The sequence below is a fragment of the Aotus nancymaae genome, unplaced genomic scaffold, assembly GCF_030222135.1.
Source record: "Aotus nancymaae isolate 86718 unplaced genomic scaffold, 86718_ANA_hifiasm-v0.15.2.pri h1tg000019l, whole genome shotgun sequence".
Taxonomy (NCBI): domain Eukaryota; kingdom Metazoa; phylum Chordata; class Mammalia; order Primates; family Aotidae; genus Aotus; species Aotus nancymaae.
In genome coordinates, this window is record NW_026988431.1 from 34,250,507 (window position 1) to 34,274,204 (window position 23,698).

At 45.2% G+C, this 23,698-nt stretch overlaps 1 protein-coding gene across 1 annotated transcript; it reads right to left on the reverse strand.

The window, feature by feature from the left end:
* Nucleotides 1-1,213: 1,213 nt before the first annotated feature.
* RBP2 (retinol binding protein 2) lies at nucleotides 1,214-23,055 on the reverse strand. The gene is made up of 4 exons (XM_012451249.2): nucleotides 22,926-23,055; nucleotides 10,368-10,546; nucleotides 3,039-3,140; nucleotides 1,214-1,473 (listed from the first exon to the last, which is right to left on the reverse strand). The coding sequence occupies exons 1-4, from the start codon at nucleotides 22,996-22,998 to the stop codon at nucleotides 1,423-1,425; spliced, it is 405 nt and encodes a 134-aa protein (XP_012306672.1). The 5' UTR covers nucleotides 22,999-23,055; the 3' UTR covers nucleotides 1,214-1,422.
* Between the last annotated feature and the right edge of the window lie 643 nt (nucleotides 23,056-23,698).

The following is a 23,698-nucleotide window of genomic DNA, read 5'->3' on the forward strand; positions in this document are numbered from 1 at the left end:
TTCCAGGTGTGCTATTCCATCTGTGTACCCAGCAGCAAAATACAATTCTGCTCAGAGTAATGAACCTAATGTTCTGAAGGCACCAGAAGGTTGTGGAAGTATCGACCTATCTCTACTTAGCATTTGCTTATCAGGACCCCTGAGACTGTGGAGAGAGTAACTCAGCAGAAGGACCAGGGCTAATACGGACTGAATCCTTACCACGTACCAGGGCCCGTTCCAAGTACTTTGCATGTATTAAATTGCTTAATTTTCTTTTTTTTTTTTTTGAGACAGAGTCTCACTCCGTCACCAGGTGCCAGGCTGGAGTGCAGTGGTGTGACCTTAGCTCACTGCAACCTCTGCCTCCCGGGTTCAAGCATTTCTCCTGCCTCAGCCTCCTGAGTAGCTGGGACTACAGGCGTGCGCCACCATGCCCAGCTAATTTTTTTGTATTTTTAGTAGAGACGGGGTTTCACCATGTTGGCCAGGATGGTCTTGATCTCTTGACCTCGTGATCCGCCCACCTCGGCCTCCGAAAGTGCTGGGATTACAGGTGTGAGCCAAATTGCTTAATTTTCACAGTGATCCAGCGGAGATGATAGTTTTGTCTCTTGTCCATATTATAGTAGAGGAAAATGAAGACAGAGAGACCAAATGACAGGCCCATAGTCACCCAGCTAATAAGTGAAATGGCAGGACTTGAACTCAGGCCTCCTGGCCCCAGAGCTTGTGGCACCTAGCATGTGGCCGTGGTTGAGAAACCACATTGAGTTTGAGTAGATGTGTGGTCAGTGGCCCCCTCTACAGCACAGGGCTGATGGAGAGGGCTGGCTTGGGCCAACAGCAACTGGCACTGCAGATCTGTTGGAATAGCTCTGCCCAGCCTGCTCAGGGCAAGGTGCAAACTGGGAGATGTATGTATCCTGAAATAGAACTTTGGAGAAATAACGTGCTATCCAAAGTAATGAGTCTCAAACGAGGGATGTTCAAGAATCAGTAGCAGATGCTGTATTGGCCATAGAATGTTTCCAGCTAAAATGTCCTCCTCCCCAACAAATCAACAAGCACATTAAGAAAAAAGAAACTAAATAAAATAAATTGAAACAAATTAATAAACAGCAACAACAAAGCCATGTAAAAAAACCACACAGACAGCCACCTCTTCTGCCTGTGGGTAAAACTGACAGCTCTAGAAACAGAGATCGATATAAATGATTTCAAAGTATGGGAGTAATTTTTGTTTTTCCATTTAATGCTAGGTTTCAAAGGAGGAGAATATACCTATCACTGTTACACACGCGTTCTGTTTAAAACCCATCCAGATGCCTTCATGGGGCTCTGTCAAGAGTGGGAAGGTCCCCACAGCTGCTTCTCAAAGCCAGGAGAGAACGCTGTGTGGGCAGTGGGGAGCTCGTGCTTGGCAGGCCTCCCGTGTCGCCATCACTTCTTTTTGAACACTTGACGGCACACCTGGTCGCCACAGGTCAGCTCCTGCAATGTCAGAAAGTGGGTGAGGGGCTAACAAGTCAGGTCTTTCTTTTGCCCAGCCCTCAGCCCCTTTGGTGTCTGGGGGTGGGAGGTCGGAATAAAGAGGACACTTAGGCATTTTGGGCAAAGGGCATCTCACAGACCCAATCAGTGGGCATGCCCTGCAGGTAGCAATAATTTGATTTTGACACTTGAATTGAGCTTGAACAACTATAAAAATGAAAAATGCAAAGAAATAACCCTCTTGGGCAGGATTTCTCCTACTCCTATGATTAAAGTAACGTGGCCTAATTTATAAAAGGCAGTGAAGCCACGAGGAAGGAAAGGACCTGGAGTGGAGAACTGTTTGGAAGGTACGGGCCTGAAAAGATGCTGGCCGGTGAGCTGCTCCTCCAGCCTGTGGGCTTTCTGTCCTCTGGTGATTAGAACATTTGCTGGCGGTGGCACAGGTACCCACAGGGTGTGAGATGCAGAAGGGCTTTCCCAGGCTCGCCTGTGCAGCTGACAAGGTGCTGCTTTTCATCCAGATAGAGGGAGCCCCAGGCCTTATTTGACCCTCACTGATCCTTGAAGGAGGAGGGAAAAACATGAGTGTGGGAAGGACCACCACAATCATCGCAGTTGACTATGAATCCATTGTCTAAGCCACAGGGACCGCTGGGGATTGTATTACAATTAGAAAAATCCATCATCCAAACCAGAGCAGGTAGGGAAAGCCATCAATGGAAAACATGATGAATGCCTCCCACATATCATCAGCTGACATTGCCTTCAAAATAAAGATCTCAGGTGAAGCAAGTCTGGCTGTGAAGTGTACCATGGCAACCTGAATACTGACATTGGAGCCAGGTACCTGCCTGACTCCAAAGGTGAGTGAATTAATGAATGAAGAGCCATTCATTGAATGAGCCATTCATTTACAAATGAGCAAAAAAGGATGAAGGAGTGAAAATTTTTCACCATTTGAATGCTGAATCCATGAAGTGCCTTGAAGGTTGAAGAATGAAAAATTAAGCTGTCTCAACAGATATAAGTTATTTAAGGATATCAGCTATTGTTCCTACTGCTCTGTTTTAATGCTAAGTTAACTTAAAATATTTTGAGGTCAGGAAGACATACCTCATGGAGAGAGGTCAATGGCTGCAGCAGTTCCAGGCAGAGCGGGTCCCCTCTCGTCCCTACCCCACTCCCTCTCCCTTCCAGGCTTCTCTCATTTTGAGAAGGCCCTGTCCCACCCTCCTCTAGGGCATCTAAATTCTGTGGCTCACATTTCTCCCCAGCTGGTCTTTAACAGGTTCCTTGTATTTCTCCTTGGATCTCGGCTTCCTAACTCAGCATTTTGAACTTTCTTTTGAATTGCAGCTGTTCACAGAAACAGCCATATAGATTTCTTCCTGGAGTCCCCTGAGCCAGATGGGAATGACTTTCTGACTATATGACCACATGCATTTGGCTGGAGCTCAGGGGAGGAACGCAGGGTCATTTTTCTTGTCAAAGCGCCTGGCTAGGTGACCACAGTAGTGCGTGTAAGAGCAATGGAAGGGAGCTGAGCAGACCCCAGTGCTTACCAGGTACAGCTTGCCCCCCTCGACCCACTGCTTCCAGCCGCGGTTCTCCTTCTCCCCCTTCTGTACACACACAAGGGCATCACCTTCCCAGGTGACCAGTGTCTGTAAAGACAGATTCCCGGGCAAATCAAACATGTGATCTTGAGGGACTGAACAAATCTAAATCTGCAGCTGCAATTCCTGCAGCCACTTCAGGGTCCTGCTTACTCAAAGGGCAGAGCCCTCAGCCTCAGGGAGCCAAGATCTTTCCAATGTCATTTTCCACATACACCCTCCATTCTAGCCAAACCAGTTCATCTTGGCTTGCTCCGTTTTCTTTTAAGGAATTCTACTCTTCCATTTTTCCTTATGGTAAAGATAGCATCTCAAATCAGTGGGGAGAAGATGATAAATTTCACTATACAACGAAGTAAAATTTCTGGAAGGGGAAAATACCACAAAGTCAACAGAGAAATAATAAACTGGGGAAAAATGATAACATATCAGCAAAGATTTAATTTTCTTATATGTAAAGGGCTCCTGTAAATCAATAAGAAAAATGTCATTATCATTATCATAATAGTTCATATTAACAAAGAACAAGAACCAACAGCTTACAAGGGGGAAAGAACCCTAGCAGGTGGCTTCTAGACATAAGAAAAGATATTTAGCCTCACACGTTATAAGATAAATGCAAACAAAGACTTTGTTTTTCAGATACGGTCAAAGATCAAAGAGTTTGATAATACACTGAGTTGGTGGGAGAGTAGAGAAGCAGGCACTCTGTCTTATACATGGCAGATGAGGATATAAATCTCTTTGGAGGGCAATTTTGTATTACCTTTCAAAATACAAAATTGCATACACTTTTTGATCTAGAAATTCTACTTCTGGGAATTTCTCCTTCAGGAATCACACTGTGAGAACTGTCCATGGTAGGACGGTAATAAAGGCAGGGGATCTCCCTAAATAATCAGGGGTTGCCTAGATGGCTCCAGTGCCAGGCTTCTTATCTAGAACCAGATGGATGGATCTTCTCTGGTCCATGGGTTCCTCCTAGCAGCAATGCCAACTGGTTCACAGCACAGGGGTAGCAGCAGAACATGTACTGAACAGCCAGGCTACACTGGCCGGCAGGTTGGAGAAGCCATAGCCCTGCTGGATCCCAAGAGTGCTCAAACCCCTGTGCACATATTTACAAATGATTTACTCTTCAAATTTCTCCTCCCTCTGTTCCCCACTTTTATGCCTCTTAGTACTTGTTATAATCTGTACTACCCCTAGGTGGTCCTACAGGGCCAACCACTTCTGTGCCCAAATTAGCCATGCACTTCCTAAGATGATTACGTCATTCCCATCTGAAAGGTTCTGTGTCTGTGCTTTTCTTCTTTGGGGATGCTAGCTGATTTTCTTCCAAGTCTGTGCAAACTATATTATGCCTCTCTGAACAATATTATGTCAAGGACCAGATGTTTATTTTCCTTGATATCTAGTAAACCCAGTTGGTGATAAACTGACCTGTGTTTTTTTTTTCCCCAGTGTCCTCATACATTTGGGCCTGTATTTTTTTTTTTTTTTGTACAAATCTGTTTTCTACAGATTGTTAAATCTACCTATTTCTAGAATAATATTTGATCTTGACCATATTGCATACTTTATGTGCAATTTTATTCCTCCTCATTTTACTCCCCAGTGCATCACAGCATTGTTTGTTACAGCACAGGACGAGAAGCTTCGTAAATTCTGTCAGTGGGTGGCTAGTTAAATATGGCATGGTTCATCCCTGCAATGCAGTCATTGAAAGAATATAGCCATAGTGTATAGTTTAAGTCGAAAAAGCAAGGAGCAGAGCCAAGTGCAGAAAGTAGGGAGGGGGGAGTGTGTATGCATGCATATGTTTGTACATGCTTCCTGCAAGGAAGTGAAAGAAACCCTAAATAGTGATTGTCCCTGAGGAGAAAGCTGAGTGGCTGGGGGCTAGGATAGAAAGAAAATTTTACTTTTTGATTTTTTAAAACCATCTGCATGTATTCATATTCCCAAAGCTAATTTGAAAATAAAATTCTACATGTTTTCTAAAGAAACAAAAGATCTCCTCCTCCTTCAGGGCCATCCGAAACCTCACATCTTTAAAGGTCTTGGAGAAGCTCAATTCATAGGTTGCCTTCCTTGCTCTTCTGGGAGGAAGATGTAGTCTGGAATAATCATCTGTGATGAGCCTTGGACTCTGAGTTTTCCTCTAAACAGATGACAAAGGACTCATGTCTTCAATTTAGGCAAGGACCGTGTCTTCTGCCCTTCTTACTCCCAGTTTGCCTCACACATGATAAACACCTAATACATATTGGTTGAATTGATGCCTGTATCCCCCAGTAGAAGTAAACTCCATGAAGAAGAGGCTGTATCTGCTGTTCATTTCTGCAACACCAGACTCAGCACAGTGACCAGCATTGTTGAATGAATCTCTGTTTGTCGAAACATAATCTTGAAGTAAATCCATTTGCCTCCTTGCCTTAGTTTCCATGGTCCAACCAGAGTGCACACACGTCCATCAATATGGACACTATGTGGTCATTGCTCATTTACTTGTCTGCCTTCCCCAGGAAGCTTACAGTGCCTGAGGCAGGAGAGGGCATCTGATTCATCGTATTGTCACTAGCTACTTACTTAGCCCTGGCATGTCGTAGAGGCTTAGCAAATTTTGTGGAAGGAAAGGAGGAGGAAGGAGAAAAATGTTAGTGCATGGGGACTGTCCTAATATTTTGCTTTAATAACTCATATTGGACAGCAAGATTAAAAGTTGTTCTGACCCCAAAGTAAATTGGTTGCCAATAAATTATGGTAATGCTTACAATATTATAGCCTTACTCTTATATAAAAGTAATAAGAAGCAGAAAGAAAAGGGTTAAATGAACTAGAATTTCTCAGTTTAATTTGCTTTTAGTTGGTGCCCTTCATCCCTGCATCAGAAGAGATTTTAAAAAGAGGTAAATTGGCTTAAAAGATCCTCAGGTTGAGGAAATGGATACAAGCAAGGAAAGCCCTTGATTCTCAACTAGGGGATGAAGAAGGAGTACATTCCAAGGGCAATAGCTATACACAGAATTAAAGAAGAAACCTGGGCCCCCGCTATGCTTTCCACTATCACAGTTTCCAAAGCTAATATTACTTAAAGCAGCCCTTTATGATAAATGAGATACAGGTGCCGTATCAATGTTAAACTTATAGAACCCTGATAACTATACTGCTGTTTTACAAGAGAATATCTTAATTCTTAGGAAATACATACTGAATTATTTAGGGCTAAGGTATCTGATTGTTCAGAAAATAATTGTATATTAGAAAGAAAGTATATGCAAATGATAAAGTAAAGGGGGAAGTGTGGTAACTCTTGATAAAGAGTATACAGGTGTTCTTTGTTATATTCTCATAACTTTTCTGTAAGTTTGAATTACTCTCCAAAATGTGTTTTTTTTTTTTTTTTTTTAAGGAAAATTACAGCTCTTTAAGAGCACCGAAGGACAGTATTCACATGCTCAGCCCTCCTCAGTGCACTTGCCCTCACTTAAGAGTTCTTGGGTTCACCTGCAGGGCCCTGGTCTGGCAGCCCCTGGTGCCATCCCCTGGAGGAAGGTGGCTTCCCTGCTTGCCACCCCTCTTCTGGGGGCTCCTATCTTCTTCTGCCATCAGAATGTCATTATTGGCTCTAACTGCCATTGTCTATCCCTGCTTTTCCCTGCCCTTACTGTCTGCCCCAATTTCAATTACTGATTATTTATTATTAAGATATAATTCACAAAATATAGAATTCACCCTTTTAAAATATATAATTCAGTAGCTTTTAGTATACAAGGTTGTGTAACCATCACCATATCTGAATCAGGTGATTTTCTTCACTCCCCAAAAGGAACCCCTAAGTATTAGCAGTCACTATTCATTTCCTCTATCCTCTGTCTCTGGGCAGCTACTTTCTAAGAATTTGCCTATTCTGGACATCTCATATACATTACACAATATGTGACCTTTTGTGTGGGGCTTCTCTCACTTAGCACATTTTCCAGATTCATCCATGTTGTAGCATGAGTCTGTCCTTCATTCTTTATTATGGCTGCATATAATCCACATTCCATTACATGGATATCAATTACTTATTTTGATTTAATTTTACTTCGGGGTAGCTTGTGTGGTTTTGAAAGGGGCTTAAACTTCTCTTAGAAATCAGCTAGGATAGGAAGTTGGGAATACATAGGATCCACGGGAAGAAAGAAGGAGGTCCCTGGCTCCTCAGAGGAGAATTGACTCTGTGATCAATGTGGTTTCATTGCTTCTGCTCTGGGCTGGCATAGAACTGGGCACTACAGGGCACAATATGTGCCTCTCCTCCACACTGCTGAATGGGGAGATTTCCAGAGGGCTCGTAGGGTGACCAGGTAGTTGAAACATGGAGCCCTGGCAAACAACAGCATGAGGAGTACCACACGCACGCTCATACTCATGCATCCTCACACTCCCACACGTGCGTAGGTGTTCACTCAGGCGTGCCACCAAGTGTGGGTGACAGAAGTTAATCAGAGAGGCCAGGCGTGGTGGCTCATGCCTGAAATCCCAGCACTTTGGGAGGCCAAGGCAAGTGGATCACTTGAGGTCAGGAGTTCGAGACCAGCCTGACCAAGACGGTGAAACCCTATCTCTACTAAAAATATATATATTCATACAAAATTAGCCGGGTGTGGTGGCATACACCTGTAATCCCAGCTACTCGGGAGGCTGAGGCAGGAGAATTGCTTGAACCCCAGAGGCAGAGGTTGCAGTGAGCCAAGATTGAGCCACTGTACTCCAGCCTGGGCAACAAAAGCAAAACTCTGTCTCAAAAATCAATCAATGAATCACTTAGTCAAACAATCAGAGAAAGAGATTCACCTACCTCTAGCATCCCCTTCCAGCTGAAGGGTTCCAGTGAAGTTACAGGAAGTAGGTAATTATTGGGTATCTGTTCTGCATGGTGATTCTCATGGGAATGACTCATTATTGGGGGCTGGGCAAACTGTCCTGGGAACTTCTCACCTGCTACCAAGGGTGTGTGTGTGTGTGTGTGTGTGTGTGTGTGTGTATGTGTGTGTGTGCGTGCATTCACTCTGGCTTTCTGAGGCAAAGAGGAGGCAAGCTGTGGGAAAGAGGATTCTGTCTCTCTGCAGGGCTAATTGCTGATCCTGAAGAGGGGAGAAAATGGAACATGAAGAGGCAGAAGAAGGGGAGGAGTGGTGTTAACACGTGGAATCCATTGAGGGCTGGAAGGGTGATTTATTTTAGGAAGAGCAAGTTCTCTACCGTTAAAGGTGACAAAAGATCAAGTCAGAGAGGACAGGCCTACTTTTCAAGAGCCCACACCCAAAATGGAAAGGCGAGGGAAAATGAATCATTTTGCACTGATTGGGTTGGAACAGCAGAGTGATGCAAAAAATTCTGAGACTAATTTTCCTAGCAACTCTGGTGTCCAATGCATTGGCTTTTCAGTCACATGGTTCACAGGTTCTAAAAAGGCTTGTTGATCCATTATCCCCTCAAGGAGGGGTTCCGTAAGTGGACATTCCAGGGCCCAGAATCTTAAGTTTTAATGCCAAGAGTGCTCTGATGGAAAACTTCCTGTCATGCTTTATATTTCCCTACTTTTCTTTAGCAAAGAACACTAAATATAATTCAGCCTTGACTTGATGGTTGCGATGATCAATTCTGCAGGACAACTTGTCTGAGAAATAAAGTGTGTCCAGCTGTCTTGGCTTTTAAGTCATCACCAAATAATAATAACAGCTTTTCCTCTCCACCCCAGGAGAGGAGTCAGAGCTCGTGCCCATTGCTTTGGGGAGAGTTGAGACCTCTGACTTCAAAGGAGCTCCTGGAAGCACAATGTGAGAGTCTTGGGTGGTCAGGACTCATGGTGAGAGGGAAAGGGCAGGGCGGAGGGTGTTGCTTGCTTTGTTGTGGCACCTGAGGGGCTGGCCCTTTGCCAGGGTGGGAAGGTGACAACACGGATTCCTTGGGTTGGAGTACTGAGCTCTATCCTCCCTCAGTTTGGGAGATAGGATAGAGGTTCCAGTGGCTGAGTTGGCACAGAGGGAAAGGATGCTTTGAATATTCAAACTGCCCACCTTGTACAAAATGCATGGGCATAGACAGTGAACAGTCAACTGCAACCATGATAAATGACAAGCCAGGAACCTTTCCAAATCTTTTGGACTGTGTATCCCTGGGATTTGTTATGATGGGAAGGTTGGGTGGAATCCTCAAATACGACTGAGATTGGATTTATCCTATTCCTGTTTGGTGGGGATTGACCAGGTGTAATTTGATTTGGAAAATCAAAAACAGGCACACTGAGCATGAATATGAGCTGGAGGGCTGGTTAACTGGGAAAGATACCACACTGTAATGCGGGAGAGAGCTGCTGCTCCCCCTGCCTTCCCCAGCAACTCTCCACTTCTCCCTGGTGCCTCTGCCTCATTTGCAAACAGCTCCTGTGGGCAAGGGCCTGCCTTTTCTGCAAACTCAAGTTTTTGGGGTTTGAGATAATTCCCCACTCCCCTCTCAGAGTTCTTTTCTGCCTGCTTTTAGGGTCCTACCTATATTGAATAGTTCAAAAAGTGAAAGTCTGGCCTTCTGGTACATGGAGGGTTGCCTAGATTATCCTGTCGGTTAAGGCAATGCTAGGGCAGAAGCCACAAACTTGCCAGAGACTTCCCCAAGTTATTAGGGTGGAATAAATCTTGACTTCACTTAGCTTACCGATGTTTTTTTAATTTGCATTATTCTTTTCTTAAAAAATGAAATCAGTTGCACTCATCTATAATTGAGATGTTTTATTTATTTTATATTTGCCCTTTCTCAGCAGAATCATAAAAAATTATGATATTTTATATAAAAGCATCTGATTTACCTATGTCTCCTAAAAAAGTCTGCCACCTTCAGCCTTCACTCCATGGTAGCGCTTGGCTGGCGCTGGGCAGGACTGCCCCCTTTCCAGGTGCCCTTGCTCCCCAGCAGGTACAGGTGCTGTTCTTCCCTGTGATACTCACCTTGCTCTCTTCCCTCTGCCTGCCAGGCCCATGGCTGTGTATGACTCACAGGCCCTGGCCCGAGATCCTGGAGAGGTTGAGCTCTTAATCTGTCCTTGGCCTGCCTCTTCCTACTAAACTTTCAGTAAGTGTTCATTGCCAGCATCATTAAGGCCATCCTGATCTCCCTTTCCTGATTTTTCCCAGGTTGTTTCTATCATTTTTGTTTCCTCATGATACCTAATAGCCAGCCCCTATACAGAATGTGTGAGTGAGAAGGTGCTAAAGCCCCGTTTAGTACCTTAACATGCCGGTTGTCCAGGCCCTTTGTGTACTCGTCAAACTCTACTCCGACAGTGAAATCCATATCGTAGTTACGGAACGTGCTAGTGGTTTTTGTCTTGAAGTTATCACCATTTTGATCAATAACCTTTGTCTGAGTGAGATGTACTGCAATCTTGCGGGTGGCAAAATCAATATCTGTTGGCAAAGGGAGTTGTGGAGGTTATGATGTGCTCAGCCAGACTCATTCATTTCTTTAACAAGACCAAACATTCAAGACTAGAGATACAGGCCAGGTGCGGTGGCTCAAGTCTGTAACCCCAGCACTTTGGGAGGCCGAGGCGGGCGGATCATGAGGTCAAGAGATCGAGACCACCCTGGCCAACATGGCGAAACCCCGTCCCTACTAAAAATACAAAAATTAGCTGGATGTGGTGGCGTGTGCGTGTAGTCCCAGGTACTCGGGAGGCTGAGGCAGGAGAATTGCTTGAACCCAGGAGGCGGAGGTTGCAGTGAGCCGAGATTGTGCCACTGCACTCCAGCCTGGCGCCTGGCGACAGAGTGAGACTCTGTCTCAAAAAAAAAAAAACCAAAAAAGACTAGAGACACAGATCGTATACAGGCCACTGTCTTTGCTTAAGTGGGAAATAAGCTTCTTACTTGTGGCCAAGTTGAGTATCTCAGTCAGTTGCTGGGGAAACCTAGGAGTCTCCTAGCACCTCCTCAGGATCCCTGTTGGGAGGGAGATGTAGCATGCAGGGCTCACCCCTAAGCTGCAGCTCTCCAACACTCTCTCTCTCTCTCTCTCTCTCTCACAGCAGCTGTATTCTATCTGACCCATTGGGCATCCTCCTAAGAGTTCTCTGAAAAATCTCATGGTTTAAAAGAAAAAAGACTTTGGAAACCACTAGTTGTAATCATGGATAAAGATGAAACTTATAAAACTTTTGTTAATGTCCACAGCAGGGAGGGATAGTTACAAGCTTCCATTTTAAAAAAGTCAGATTTGAGCCTGATGGAATAATTTTAAGTAATATTAGCTACCTGGAAGGTAAAAGAATTACATGCCTGTCTCCTAAGTTGAAAAGGTAAGTTCAAGCTGGCATGAGCTGCTGCACAAATGCCAGCACCTGGCTGACCTCTCCTTCTCTACTATTTGTTGAGTACCTTCCATGTCTGTGAACTCACCAGGGGGTCCCAAAGCTAGTTCCCCTCTGAATCACCTGAGACAATGTAAAAAATGCAGGTTTCTGGGTTTTATCCCAGGCCTAGAATCTCTGGATGATAGAGCTCAGTGATTTCAGATTTTGAACTTCATCATAGGAGGCTATTTGGAGAAAAGCTTCCATGGTTTAAAAATTTTGAAAACTACTGTTTAAGCGCCTACTTGTCATGTCAGAGACAATGAAGCGAAGACCTAGAGAGGCTAGTTTACTTGTCTAAACATACGTGGCTGAAACAGCAATCACAGTGGCTTGGTAATTGGATGGATGTGTAGAGAGATTGAGTTGGAAGGAGGAAACAGTGGTTTTGAGCTTGGATGATTAAGGCGAGAGCCAGGGAAGTAAACGAGGGAACTAGTTTTATGGGGAAACATAGGGAGGTGAATTTTAGGTAAGGTGAATCTGTGAGTCACGCTGCGTGGACCCTTAGCAATATTTGGGGTGGCAATATTAAGACACTCTTTGGAACTAACCAGGGATGGTGCCTCAGAGTGTACCCTCCCTTGGGAAACCTTCCTCATTTTATTCTTCAAACAAACCCACAAGGTAAGTTTTATTTCAATCTTCATTTTACCAGTGTGAAAAAAACTGCCTCAGAGAAGTTATATCCCTTTCCCTGGATCATATGGTGAGGAAGCAGTTCAGATGGTACTTGAACTCAGGATAGTCTGTCTCCAGGGCCAGTGCTGTGTTCCCCAAGCTCTGGGGTAGCCCAGTGAGATCATCCCCATGTGTGCACTTTCCGTGGCTGCCCAAGATACTAGTAACTTCTGACTCAAATTTCCCCTGGAGACACAGGGGCTGTGGGATTCAGCTGGATGAGCCCTCCCTGCTTGAGGCGGTTTGTTTTCCAGAGCTCTTGCATACTGTCCCCAACCAAATGACAATTGTTTTCTAGGCCTAGAGGTGTATAATAAGTCAGAGCTGGAGCAATGGCACTCCAGCCAGGTACTTTATCTGACATCTCGTTCAGCTTCAGCTCTGTGGCTTATGGAATTGTATATGAGCACGTCTAAGCCACACAGCCCGCGAGGCATGGGATACGGGCGAGACAAATGGTCTCTCGGCTGCCTTTGGTACTGTGAATTCTTCTAGTCTTCTTGACCAGCATTCCCAGAGACCCCACTTCCCCATCGTGTTTGCCATGGGGTGCAGCTCCGTAGGATGTTTGGTGAGCAAATAAGTTTGGGAGATGAGGAGTTAAAACCAAGACATGCTGGTTTCTGCCCTGTAGAATTTCATAGATTCTTTAACATAGGAAAGGTGCTTTGTAACTCCAAGTTGGAGGGAGGGCACAGGATGCAGCTTTTCGAAGTCTTAGGTGGGCATGGAACCCCTCTGTGGAGGAACATGCAGTCAGCCAGGTGTCCCGCACAACTTACTATGGAAAGGGCTCACAAAACTCTTCTGATACATTTATCTCAGCCACCTTGGCTTTGCAATCATAAAATACCTGTTTAATTTTTCTCTCTTCAAGGTAACTACTGGCCTGTTTAGGTAGGACCAAGTGATCAAGTATTTCTTACTTAAAAAATGAGCCCTTCCTTAAAATTGCTACAAACCACTGAAGAGCATCTTCCTTGTTCTAGTGAGTACAAGCACATACTTGTGGCAGGCAGAGGAGCTGGCAAGAGGCTGGCATGTCACACTCCAGCCCTATTTCTCTCCTTCTGCCCCAAAGACACAGTCTAGCAATCAGGGACATCTGTGTGTCCAGCTTCAGTTCTGTTGCTGGATGCTTGGTTTCAGATCTAAAGCAGCAGAGGGCAGTGGCCATATGTGGAGCTATTATTAACTGCATTACCTTGTTGTGAGGATCAATTGTGATGGTGTTTGGGAGGAGCTTTGCCCAGTGGCTGGCAGCCTGTGGTCATGACTCTGTAGATGGAGGCTGCCATAATCATAAAATCATTATGAAGCCCCTGATCTCACCAGCCAATTTCCTTAGAGTCCTTTGTGTTTTTCCATATACCCCTTGAACAGTTGCTCTCTGAATCCCTGCCACTCTTATCCCAGCTTTCCAAGTCTCATAAGACGCAGCCCCAGATTTGCCTCCTCCTACTCTTTCTTGCCTCCTTCCTTACCTGCCATCCAGGCCAAAGAGTTTTATTGCTCTCCTCTACCTGCCAACAGGACTCAGCATCTCCCCCTGCATTTTTCATGGAGTTGGTTATTCTTTCCAGCAGTCTCACCTCTATGAGGACAAGGACGATGCTATCCTCCTGCTCCATGTCCCCCTACACCAAAGAACCAGGACTTGAGCTAGGCACATAGTAAGTGCTCAAGAAATACCATGGATTGGGTAGTGGAGGCAGCAAGGGCCAGGACAATGATTATCAAAGTGAGGATCCTGGGCTGGCTGCAGCATTAGCACCTGAGAACCTGTTAGAAATGTGGATTCTGTGCCACTGCACTCCAGCTTGGATGACAGAGCAAGACCCTGCCTCTAAATAAATACATATAAATAAAAATAAAAGAAATGCAACACTGGGGCCCACCCTGGAGCTCTGTGGGCCAGGCTCTGCTTGTCCTAACGAGTCTTCCAAGTGATTCTGTGCATGCTAAAGTTTCAAACCATGGTATAAATGAGTAAGGGTAAGGGGCAGATGCAGGTACAATCCTGTCTCTTACTTCCCAGCTATGTGACCTTGGAGAAATCACTCTTCCTTTGTGGGAAAATTAGGAAAAGAATGCTTACTTCAGAAGACTATTTATAGTGTGGGTTCAGTAAAAATAATGGTAAAATGCTTTACATAGTACCAAGTAGCTTGTCAGTATTCAGTGAACATTGCCATCCACTCTTGACCTTGTCTATTTGGATCGAGTAGGGACCAAGTCAGCATTCAGTCTAGAATGAAATTCTTGGGTCCTATTTATGCATCGCCATAGCTGTCTGCACTTCATGTTTTTTAAGGGGCTTGGACTCTGCAGGAGAAGTGGGAATGGTGGCTGATACACTCCCTTACTCTCATAGCCTTGGTCTGTCCCACAGGCATTTTATCCAGCCTGGTGAAACTTTTCTCTGCGTGGATCAGTTTCCTCACTCTGTAGTTTGGTGATGGGTAGAACCAACTTTAGCTCCTTCTCTAGTCCTTTGTTCTGAGGTCTGAGCCATATTAAACCATACTTCTGGAACAATAGTTGGGAGATGGGAAAGAAAAACCATAGGTCATCTGTTAACCAGATGAAAGACAGGGGAGGGCTCTAGGAAAAACCACTAAGGAAGAATTAAAAGTAACAGAGAAATTTAGAACTGAAGTGTTCCTCTGAGAGCAAGTCTGTTTCCACTCAATGGATATGGAAACTGAGGCCCTGAGAATTTAAGTGGTGGGTTCAGAGCCACCCAGTTAGGACAGCACTCCTGACAATTTCTTTACACATTCTGTTGCTATTTACAACTACCCCCTCCCCCCAACTAAAAATTATTGCTTGTCCCTGGTTGCACAGAAAGGTAGATCACAGCTAAAAACATCTATTGCTGAGAGAACTGGTTTGTCCTGGAAACACCATCCCTAGTCAATCTTTCTGACCAGTGCCGGGGGAATCTTATTAGAAGACTATGCAAATGGAATCAAGCATCACTTCTCTTCTGAATTGAAAAATGGCTTGGCCTCTTGGCCACCCTTCGGTGTTTGCACAACCCAGTAAATCATGTCGCCTCTGCTCTGCCCCAGGGAAGGGAGCCAAATGTTCTGTTGGTGGACTCGTGATATTTCTAATCAAATGGGTTTAACCGCAGTTGTAGAATGAACACACACACACACACACACACACACACACGAGATTATAAAAACACTTCCTCTCTGTACTTTGCAGAGAAAATTATTTTCCTGGTATGTTATTTTAACAACAGGGTTATCGAGTATGTTTTATCTGCTTTTCTGGATTAAAGGTATCTCTGAGTCTGATTTATAGCCAGGTGAAATGAATTTCTATCTCAGAAGGAAAGGTCCAAAGGCAAGCTATTTCTGAATAATATATATGGCTTTTAGCTGCTGCAGAAGGAAAAAAAAACAACACTGACGTGACTTTATTAAAGCATACTTTTCATAACTGCATTTTGAACAATACAAGCCATAAAGGTGAAATACGAGTATGCAACTCAACATTAAAATGCTTCGTAATGTGCTTGTGAAAAAAGCTAAAGTTGCAGGCGAAAAGGGCAGGTGCTCTTTGTAAATTAAAGAGCAGAGAGGCACAAGTATTCATCATATGAAATCTGAGAACCATTTAAAGTGCGGCTTTGATGGGCTTCAAACTTGGACTCCTTAATTCTCAAATCGTTGGCACTCTTAGGCAATTGTGAGAAGCAGAGTGGAAGAACAATTTTCTCCTTTTTTCCATGCCACTTCTTCCTCAAGAGAATACATTTAGAAGGGAATTAGATGAGATCCCTGCCTGCCTCCTCCTCTCACTTCCTCCTATGCACTGGGGGCAGGCTGGAGACCCTGGGGAGGCTCCTGCTCCCTCTGCACAGTTTCTCCTCCCCATTCTTAGTCTACTGCATCCTTACTGGGATGGAGATTAGGGTGGAGGTGCTGCCAACACATGCAAGGGGAGACCTTTACAAAGGGATAAACCAATCATTGCCTAGGCTTTTTCCATCTCTCAGTGTATCCCCTTTGAAAGTCCTACCAGTTACCACATGGTTCAAGTAGAGACTTTGGCAAGGTGTATAACTTCATTGACTTGTGAGCACCATCAGGAATCCAGATTTTATGAAACAAATTCGTCATTGGAGCATCAGACATCCATCTATCTATCTATCTATCATCTATCTATCTACCTACCTACCTATTCATTTTCACCCAGGGACTGTGAGTGATTCTCTTGCAATGTTTCTGAGGGTCCTGCCTATTTACTTTGGAGGGCTTCATCTGGACAAACGTGTTCACAACGAAGCTCTTTCTTCCCTGCCTCCACGTTTCATGCCCCCACCAAGAGTAGTGCTGAGGAAAGGGCGGTGGGTGTTAGAAGCAGATAGCCCAGGCTCCTGTCTTAGGCTCCATCATTTCCCAACCACATGTGGCTGAGCGAGCCTCTCCACTTCTCTGGCTTCCGATTCCTCACCCCACAAAATGGAAAGCATTTCTTCTGTACTTATCTCTGACTGTACCCTGAGCTCTACATCCCATATCAAAGTGTCAATTTTAATGCTCTACTTGAAAGTGTAACAGATATCTGAAACCCAAATATACAAACTAGAATTCTTAATGCATGCTCCCCTGCTACCCCAGTCTGGTACTTCGCCCCGACCCACCCAAACTCACTGCTCCCATGACTTCCCCATTTCAGCCAATGGAATTGTCATCTGCCCAGTTATTCAGGCCTAAGCCTGGGATCCAAATTCATTTCTTTTTTTTTTTTTTTTTTTTTTTTGAGACGGAGTTTCGCTCTTGATACCCAGGCTGGAGCGCAATGGCGCGATCTCGGCTCACCGCAATCTCCGCCTCCTGGGTTCAGGCAATTCTCCTGCCTCAGCCTCCTGAGTAGCTGGGATTACAGGCACGCGCCACCGTGCCCAGCTAATTTTTTGTATTAGTAGAGACGGGGTTTCACCATGTTGACCACGATGGTCTCGATCTCTTGACCTCGTGATCCACCCGCCTCGGCCTCCCAAAGTGCTGGGATTACAGGCTTGAGCCACCGCGCCCGGCCCCAAATTCATTTCTATCATTTCCTCTCACTTCATATTCATCTGCAAACCCAACCCCGCGAACTTTAGCTCCAGAATATATGCTGAATCTGCCCTCTTTTCTCCAGCTCCACGGGCATGGCCCGAGCCTAAGCCATGGTCATTTCCTGCCTGGACAACACAGCAGCCTTCTAACAGGTCTCTCGGTCCCTCTGCTTGCAATCTTGCCTTCCTATGATTCATTTTCCATGCTATGGCCATAGTGATCCTTAAAGAATACAAACAGGATCAATTTTTCTTCCCAGGATATGGCAGGTGTGTGCTCTGCCTTCTGCCTACCTTTCCACTCTCACTCCCCCACTGTACTCCAGCCCCCCAGTCCGCGCACTTCCAACTCCCAGCACCAGCTTTCTCAAACCCTTGGGCCAAAGCGATTCTCCCACCTCAGCCTCCTGACAAACTGGGACCACAGGCACATGCTACCATGCCCAGCTAATTTTTTTATTTTCTAATTTTTGTAGAGACAGGAGTCTCACTATGGTCCCTAGGCTCATCGTGAACTCCTGGCATCAAATCACCCTCTTACCTTGGCCTCCCAAAATGTTGGGATTACTGGCGTGAGCCACCGTACCTGGCTTCACGTTCTTAAACACACCCAAAGCCTTTGTACTTGCTGTCCCCTGTGTCCAGAACAACACTTGCCAGCAGTCAAGCCTGGGCTCCACTGTCACTCCCTCAAGCCTTCCCTGACCACCCATCACACTCCACTCCATTACTCTTCTTATTTTCCTCCCAGCACTTACCACTACCCAAAATAATCTTAAACGACTTGACTTTGTCTCCCCACTAGCATGTAAACGCCACGCTGGCAGGGAACTCGCCTCCTCACTTCTCACTATATCACCAGTGCCTAGAGCACTTCCCAATGTGTCATAGGGGCTCGATACATTTGTTGAAAACTGAATTCACTAAAACGAAGAAATGTATATAAAGCTCTAGTGTGATGCGTATCATGGTATGAGAATAATTTGTGCACGTGCTTACCCATCATGCTAGACACCCGGCTCTTAAACGGTTAGGATGAGATTTTGCACATGGCACATAGTCGGGAAATATTTCCTGGCAGAGACCACTTAGACAGGAGCTGTCAGACTTCAGCCTCTCCAGGCTCCCCCTTCCTCGTGGAGCTTTCAGAGCCCCACTAGAACTGCTGGAACTGTTTGCGATAGCCACTGCACTAAGTCTGCGCATGTTCATGTAAATGAAAAAGATGTTCTTCATAGAAGATAATCCTTGCCTTCTTTTGTGAATTAAGAAATGATGGGTTTTCCTTAAATAATTACAACTTATGGAATAAAAATTTCCTAGAAGAGGTATAAATTTAACATTATCTAATTTTCGGACACACGCTTCCCCATCTTCACTGGTTAAAGTTATGTGATGGTTTTTTCATTTTCTAGGCTGACTCTTCCTCCTCCAGTCACCAAATCCAGTCTATTTCCTGTTCACCCTTTCTGGGTACTGCTCTCAACACCTTCCCAGGGCCGTTGTAACAACCTCTTCAGTTCTCTGACAGTCTGCTTGTCTATTCATTTCAAGGCTGTCAGAGTGAGCATAGATAGTGTCTTCCTCCTCTGCATACAATTTCTTCCCAGGCCCTCCCCTTGCAAGGTGAAGTTAATGTGTGGCATACTGACTTAAAGATCCTGTTGCTCTTCCAGACTCTTCTTTTATCTCCTCCTTGCACTTCACCCTCTGGTAATACAACTCCTTCTGGTGTCCCAGGCCCATGCCTGTGCACATGCCCATGGGGCTATGCTTGACTCCATATCTGCTTGAAGAACTCCTGTTCTTCCTTCAAAACCCCACCAAGGAGTACTCAGGAAGCCTTCACTGACCCCATGTACTGCAACTCCCCTCACCACCATGCACACACTTATTGTTACTATTGTTCTATTGAAACTATAGCCCCTTTGAGCCCAGGGCATAGAATCTCAATTGGCCCATTTGTGGCTGATTATATTTTCTTAAATGGCTGCGACAACACTTTTGATCCTACATGCTGTTCTTACAGTACAACTTTGACATTCATCCCACTAAGAGGTGGGGTCTATGTCACTTTCTTTTGAATTTAGGCAGGCTTGTACCACTTCCACCAATAGAATATGGTGGAAGTGGTACCTGGTAGTTTCTGAAGGTGGGTCATAAAAGGCCATGCATCTTCTATCTCTTCTCTTTGGACACAGCCAGCATATTGTGAAAAAAACCCAGGTCACATGGGGAGATCACATGTAGATGTTGAAGCCCCAGTTAAGATCTCAGCTGCCAGCCAGCACCAATTGCCAGACTTGCATATGAGTGAGGAAGCCTGAGATGGCTCCAGCCCCAGCTGCTGTCCAATTGCAACCAAATGACAGCCTTTGAGCAAGAACCATCAGGGTGAACCCAGTCAGCCTCCAGAACCATGAGAAATAACAATTTAATGATTGTGGTTATTTCAAGCCACTACATTTTGGGGGTGATTCATTGTGCAGTAATAAAAAACAGGAATAGCATTTGTGCATGACTGTAACTTAACTCCTTGTGAACAGATTCCAGGACTGGTTCTGCTTCAGATGGCACAGTCTCTGGCATCCACAGTACCTTCTAAAGTGTTGGTGAAGGAGCTGAATGAGTCCCACCTGGGAAGTTAATGGACTCTCTCCCAGTATTCTTTCACATTACTGGGACCTCCTTATATCTGTCCTCCTTGGTCTCCCCTTTAAAATGAAGACCACCCCACCCACTCCTTCATCCCCTGATCCGACCTGAAGGAGGACCTACTTCAGGACATGACAAGTTCCTCAGGGCAAAAGTGTTCACCAGCTGGTTTCTTCATTGTCACAAAATTATCTGGGGCCTCGAGAAATACCAGGTGCCTAAGAAGGCAGGAGAGGAAGTACCATTGACCCTTGGTTCACTCACCTTTTGAACTCTTAATGATGTAATCTGTGGCAAATCCAAAGGTTGCCATGATGTGTTACTCTGCAGTGTGTGGAGTGAGTCACCGGCCTAGTGACAAAGCCAGTTTACGGCCCAACCCCACATCTCAATAGAGTTGCTCTTTCCTTACTGAACAAACAAACAGACCCACAGAAAAAGTGAACTCTCTAGTGCTGGGGGTTAAAGTATTAGAAATCAATAATTCTTAGACAGGGAATACACATCATCCTTAACTAGAGTTACACATCTGGGGATGTCTACACATGCTCTTCCCAAATGCCAAGGGTCTCACTGCTCAAAAGGGTAAAGAAGGCAAGCTTCGTTGACATCTCAGCATTGGGAAAGCAACTCTGCCTTGTGGCCTGGGCATGGAGGAAACTGTTGAGATCTGTTGGGCTGCTTTTAGCAGGTTAGATTGAAGGGGCGGCTCACCTGCTTCTAGCTGAGCCCCCTGAGACCTGTCTTCAATCACTGCCATGGCTGCCCCACCCATGTTCCTATGGCAGATTGAAAAGGACAAGGGGTCCCACCTCAATGGTGATAAGGTGACTCTGGGTGAGGCATTTCTGCACAGGGCATCATAGGCTTGAGCAGGAGCAAGTTCCTAGGGTCCTGAGACATTGGGCTGTCAGCAGCTAGGTAAACCAGGCACCGACAGATCCACACTCTGGGTTTAGCTAGTAGTACCAACTGTGGTATTAATCAGTGGAGTGTCAGCCTAACACTTTATACTGCAGAGGTCATGGGACAAAGTGATCAAACAATTTGCTCATCATAGTGAAATCAATGTAATGTGATGTTAAATTGGAAGTTTTGGCTAAAGCTTTAAGAGACAATAAATATTTGATACCAAGGAGAATTAGGGAGTTCAATCTGAAACGTCAATGATGAAGATATCCAAATACCACATTCACAACTTGTGAGCCCCTAACTCACATTAAAGGTGTAAGTTGGTCTGAAAAGAGTCCAGAGGAAGGCTGTTGTTAGAGGGAAGATTTCTTGGAGAGAGCTGATGGTGTACTCTGTATCCTCCCAACCCCCAGGAGGAGAAAGAGGGTAGTGAGAATGCTTGCCTCCCACCTTAAGCCTAGAGAGTTGGGCTTTGGGGCACCACTCTGCAGAGCCATAAACTAAACAGAGCCTAGATTTTAAATCTAAGTCATCACAGGATTTTTTATTATTTAAGTATAACTGGCAAAAGACACAACATTTCTAATTATATTACTTGACTCTGGCTTATTCAGCATACTGCCGAAACCTCGAAACTTCCAAATAACCGTTGTTAAATACTTTCAATTGCTCAAAACCACAACTACATCCAATATCACCTGGAGGGACAGACAAGGCTGGGCTGTTATCCCTAATTGGCAGATGAGGAAACTGAGGTTCTAAAAGGTTAAAACACTGGTTCAAGGTCCCAGAGCAAGCCCTGAGCTCTAGTCCCAGCTATGCTGACCCTTCTGCTTTGATGTCCTCATCTGTATAATCTTGTTCAGAATTCTGGTTCTGAGCTACTCTCCAATCCATTTACTCATGTGTAGAATGAGAATGCCATTTCTGCTGGCCACTCCTGGTACTGAAAAACACAGGTGCAACAGAGTTGAGGATGGGGCTCTGGTAGGAGGATTTTTGCCTCTTTCTTCCTTCCCACAAGCATATTGAGGTAAAAATCCTGCTAACCAAATGAAAAAGAAAGCTATTCAGTGTTGGAAACCCGTCTAAAGAACGTGAAGAAAGCGCTTAGCTTATGGAACTTATCACAGCTCTCCTTGTTCGTTGAGATGGTGGACATTTTCAAACTAGAAGTTTATCACAAAGAAAAACTCATGATTTCCACTCTTGGAGAGACCTCCCACCATCATATCCAAGTTACTATTGGGCCTCTAACTCCATCCACTGTCATTTTTCTCATTCTATGTATGGAGGAAGTTCCAGCAAAGTAACTCCATATATGGAGAACTTTGAAGCTAGAAGAGGAGATAAAGAGGCTGCTGAGGGAGGGAATAAGGATGGGCAACCAGAGCCCCTTTCTCAGCACCTGGAGCACAGGAGCCACCCAGCAACGAGCTCCCCTCTGTGGACCCACTCACTCTGGTTTCAGGTAGAACCCGTAGGCTGGGCAGGGCTGTGTGTTTTCTGCCAGCTCTGCAGGGACCCCGCCCTGTGGTGAACTCAGGACACACCGATTGGTAGCCCTTGGCCTGGAACCCAGTTCTGAAGTCAAATAAGCAGTGGGTTGTTTGTGCTATCTGACAAAAGCCTCTGTGGCCTTCCATGAGCTTGATTTTCCCTAGGCTGAGAGATGTGCTAGCTATTTCTTTTCTGCTTCTCTATTACAAGACCGATAAAAGAGCAACACAGGGGTCATTGGTGGATAATACAGGTCCGAGTGGTTATCAAAGAGATGGCGGTCACGAGCCAGGGGAGCGACTGCGTTACCCTCTCAAATTGGCTTCACTCTCTGTGGGTGTGTCCTCCTACCATACACATTCAGTGTATGTTTTCTGTGGGCCAGGCACTGTGCCAAGGCATCCTAGACATAATCTCATTTATCATTATTCCCAGTTTCCAAATTAGAAAACTGAGCCTCAGAAAATTTTTATGATCTGCCTAATGTTGCACAGCTGTACATGAGGCATGAGGATTTGCACACAGGTCTCCATAGCAGCACTGTCTGGAGGGCCAGACCGCAGTACTCCCAACAACAGCTTCCCTCCCCATCCCGTCTCCTCCTTACCCAGGGCCTTCATGAAGCCTTCAAAGTTTTCATTACTCTCCATCTCCCAGGTTCCATTCTGGTCCCTTGTCATGGTGGTGGCCTCTAGTTCAGTGAAGGTGTGTGAAGGATGGCAAGGAGCAGGCTGCAGGGAGAATGTGTTGGAATGAGCTGCTTTTATAGCCTAGTGGACCAGGTTTATGACTCTGAAGATAACAGGTTCAAAGGGCAGAAGCACAACTCAAAAGAACTTTCCCTTGCAAAGTTCAGCAAGACTATGGGCAACCCAGGAACAAAGTCCTGGTGTGGCCAGGCATGGGTGTCCCAGTGTCCTGCATCATGAGCAGGGCCCTAGAACAGCTCAGTTTTTGGCTGGTTGAGTCCCTCCAGGGCCCCTTGTCCCACACAGAACATTCCATCCAGCACTGGAGGAAAACAAACAACCGGGGTCTACCCTGCATGCACTATGGGTCACCAACACCCAGACCTCAAGCCTGGAGTCTGTCAGCCATGAATCCAGCAATTGCAGCAAGGCTGGTGAAACTGCAAAGACAGAATTCACACCTGTGGAGCTCTACTTTGCTCTGTTCCAGGTAGCTTGCATATTTCATCTTGTTTCAGCTTACAAGAGCTCTGTGAGTTATGTTTTACCATCCTTATTTTACAGATGAGAAAGGATCATGGAGGTTATATCACATGTCTAATCATAACTTGTAAGTGGTTGAGCCAGGATTCAAACTCAGACCTGTTGGGCTCCAAATCCGTTTCTTCTACAGTATGCTAGGCCAGCTTTG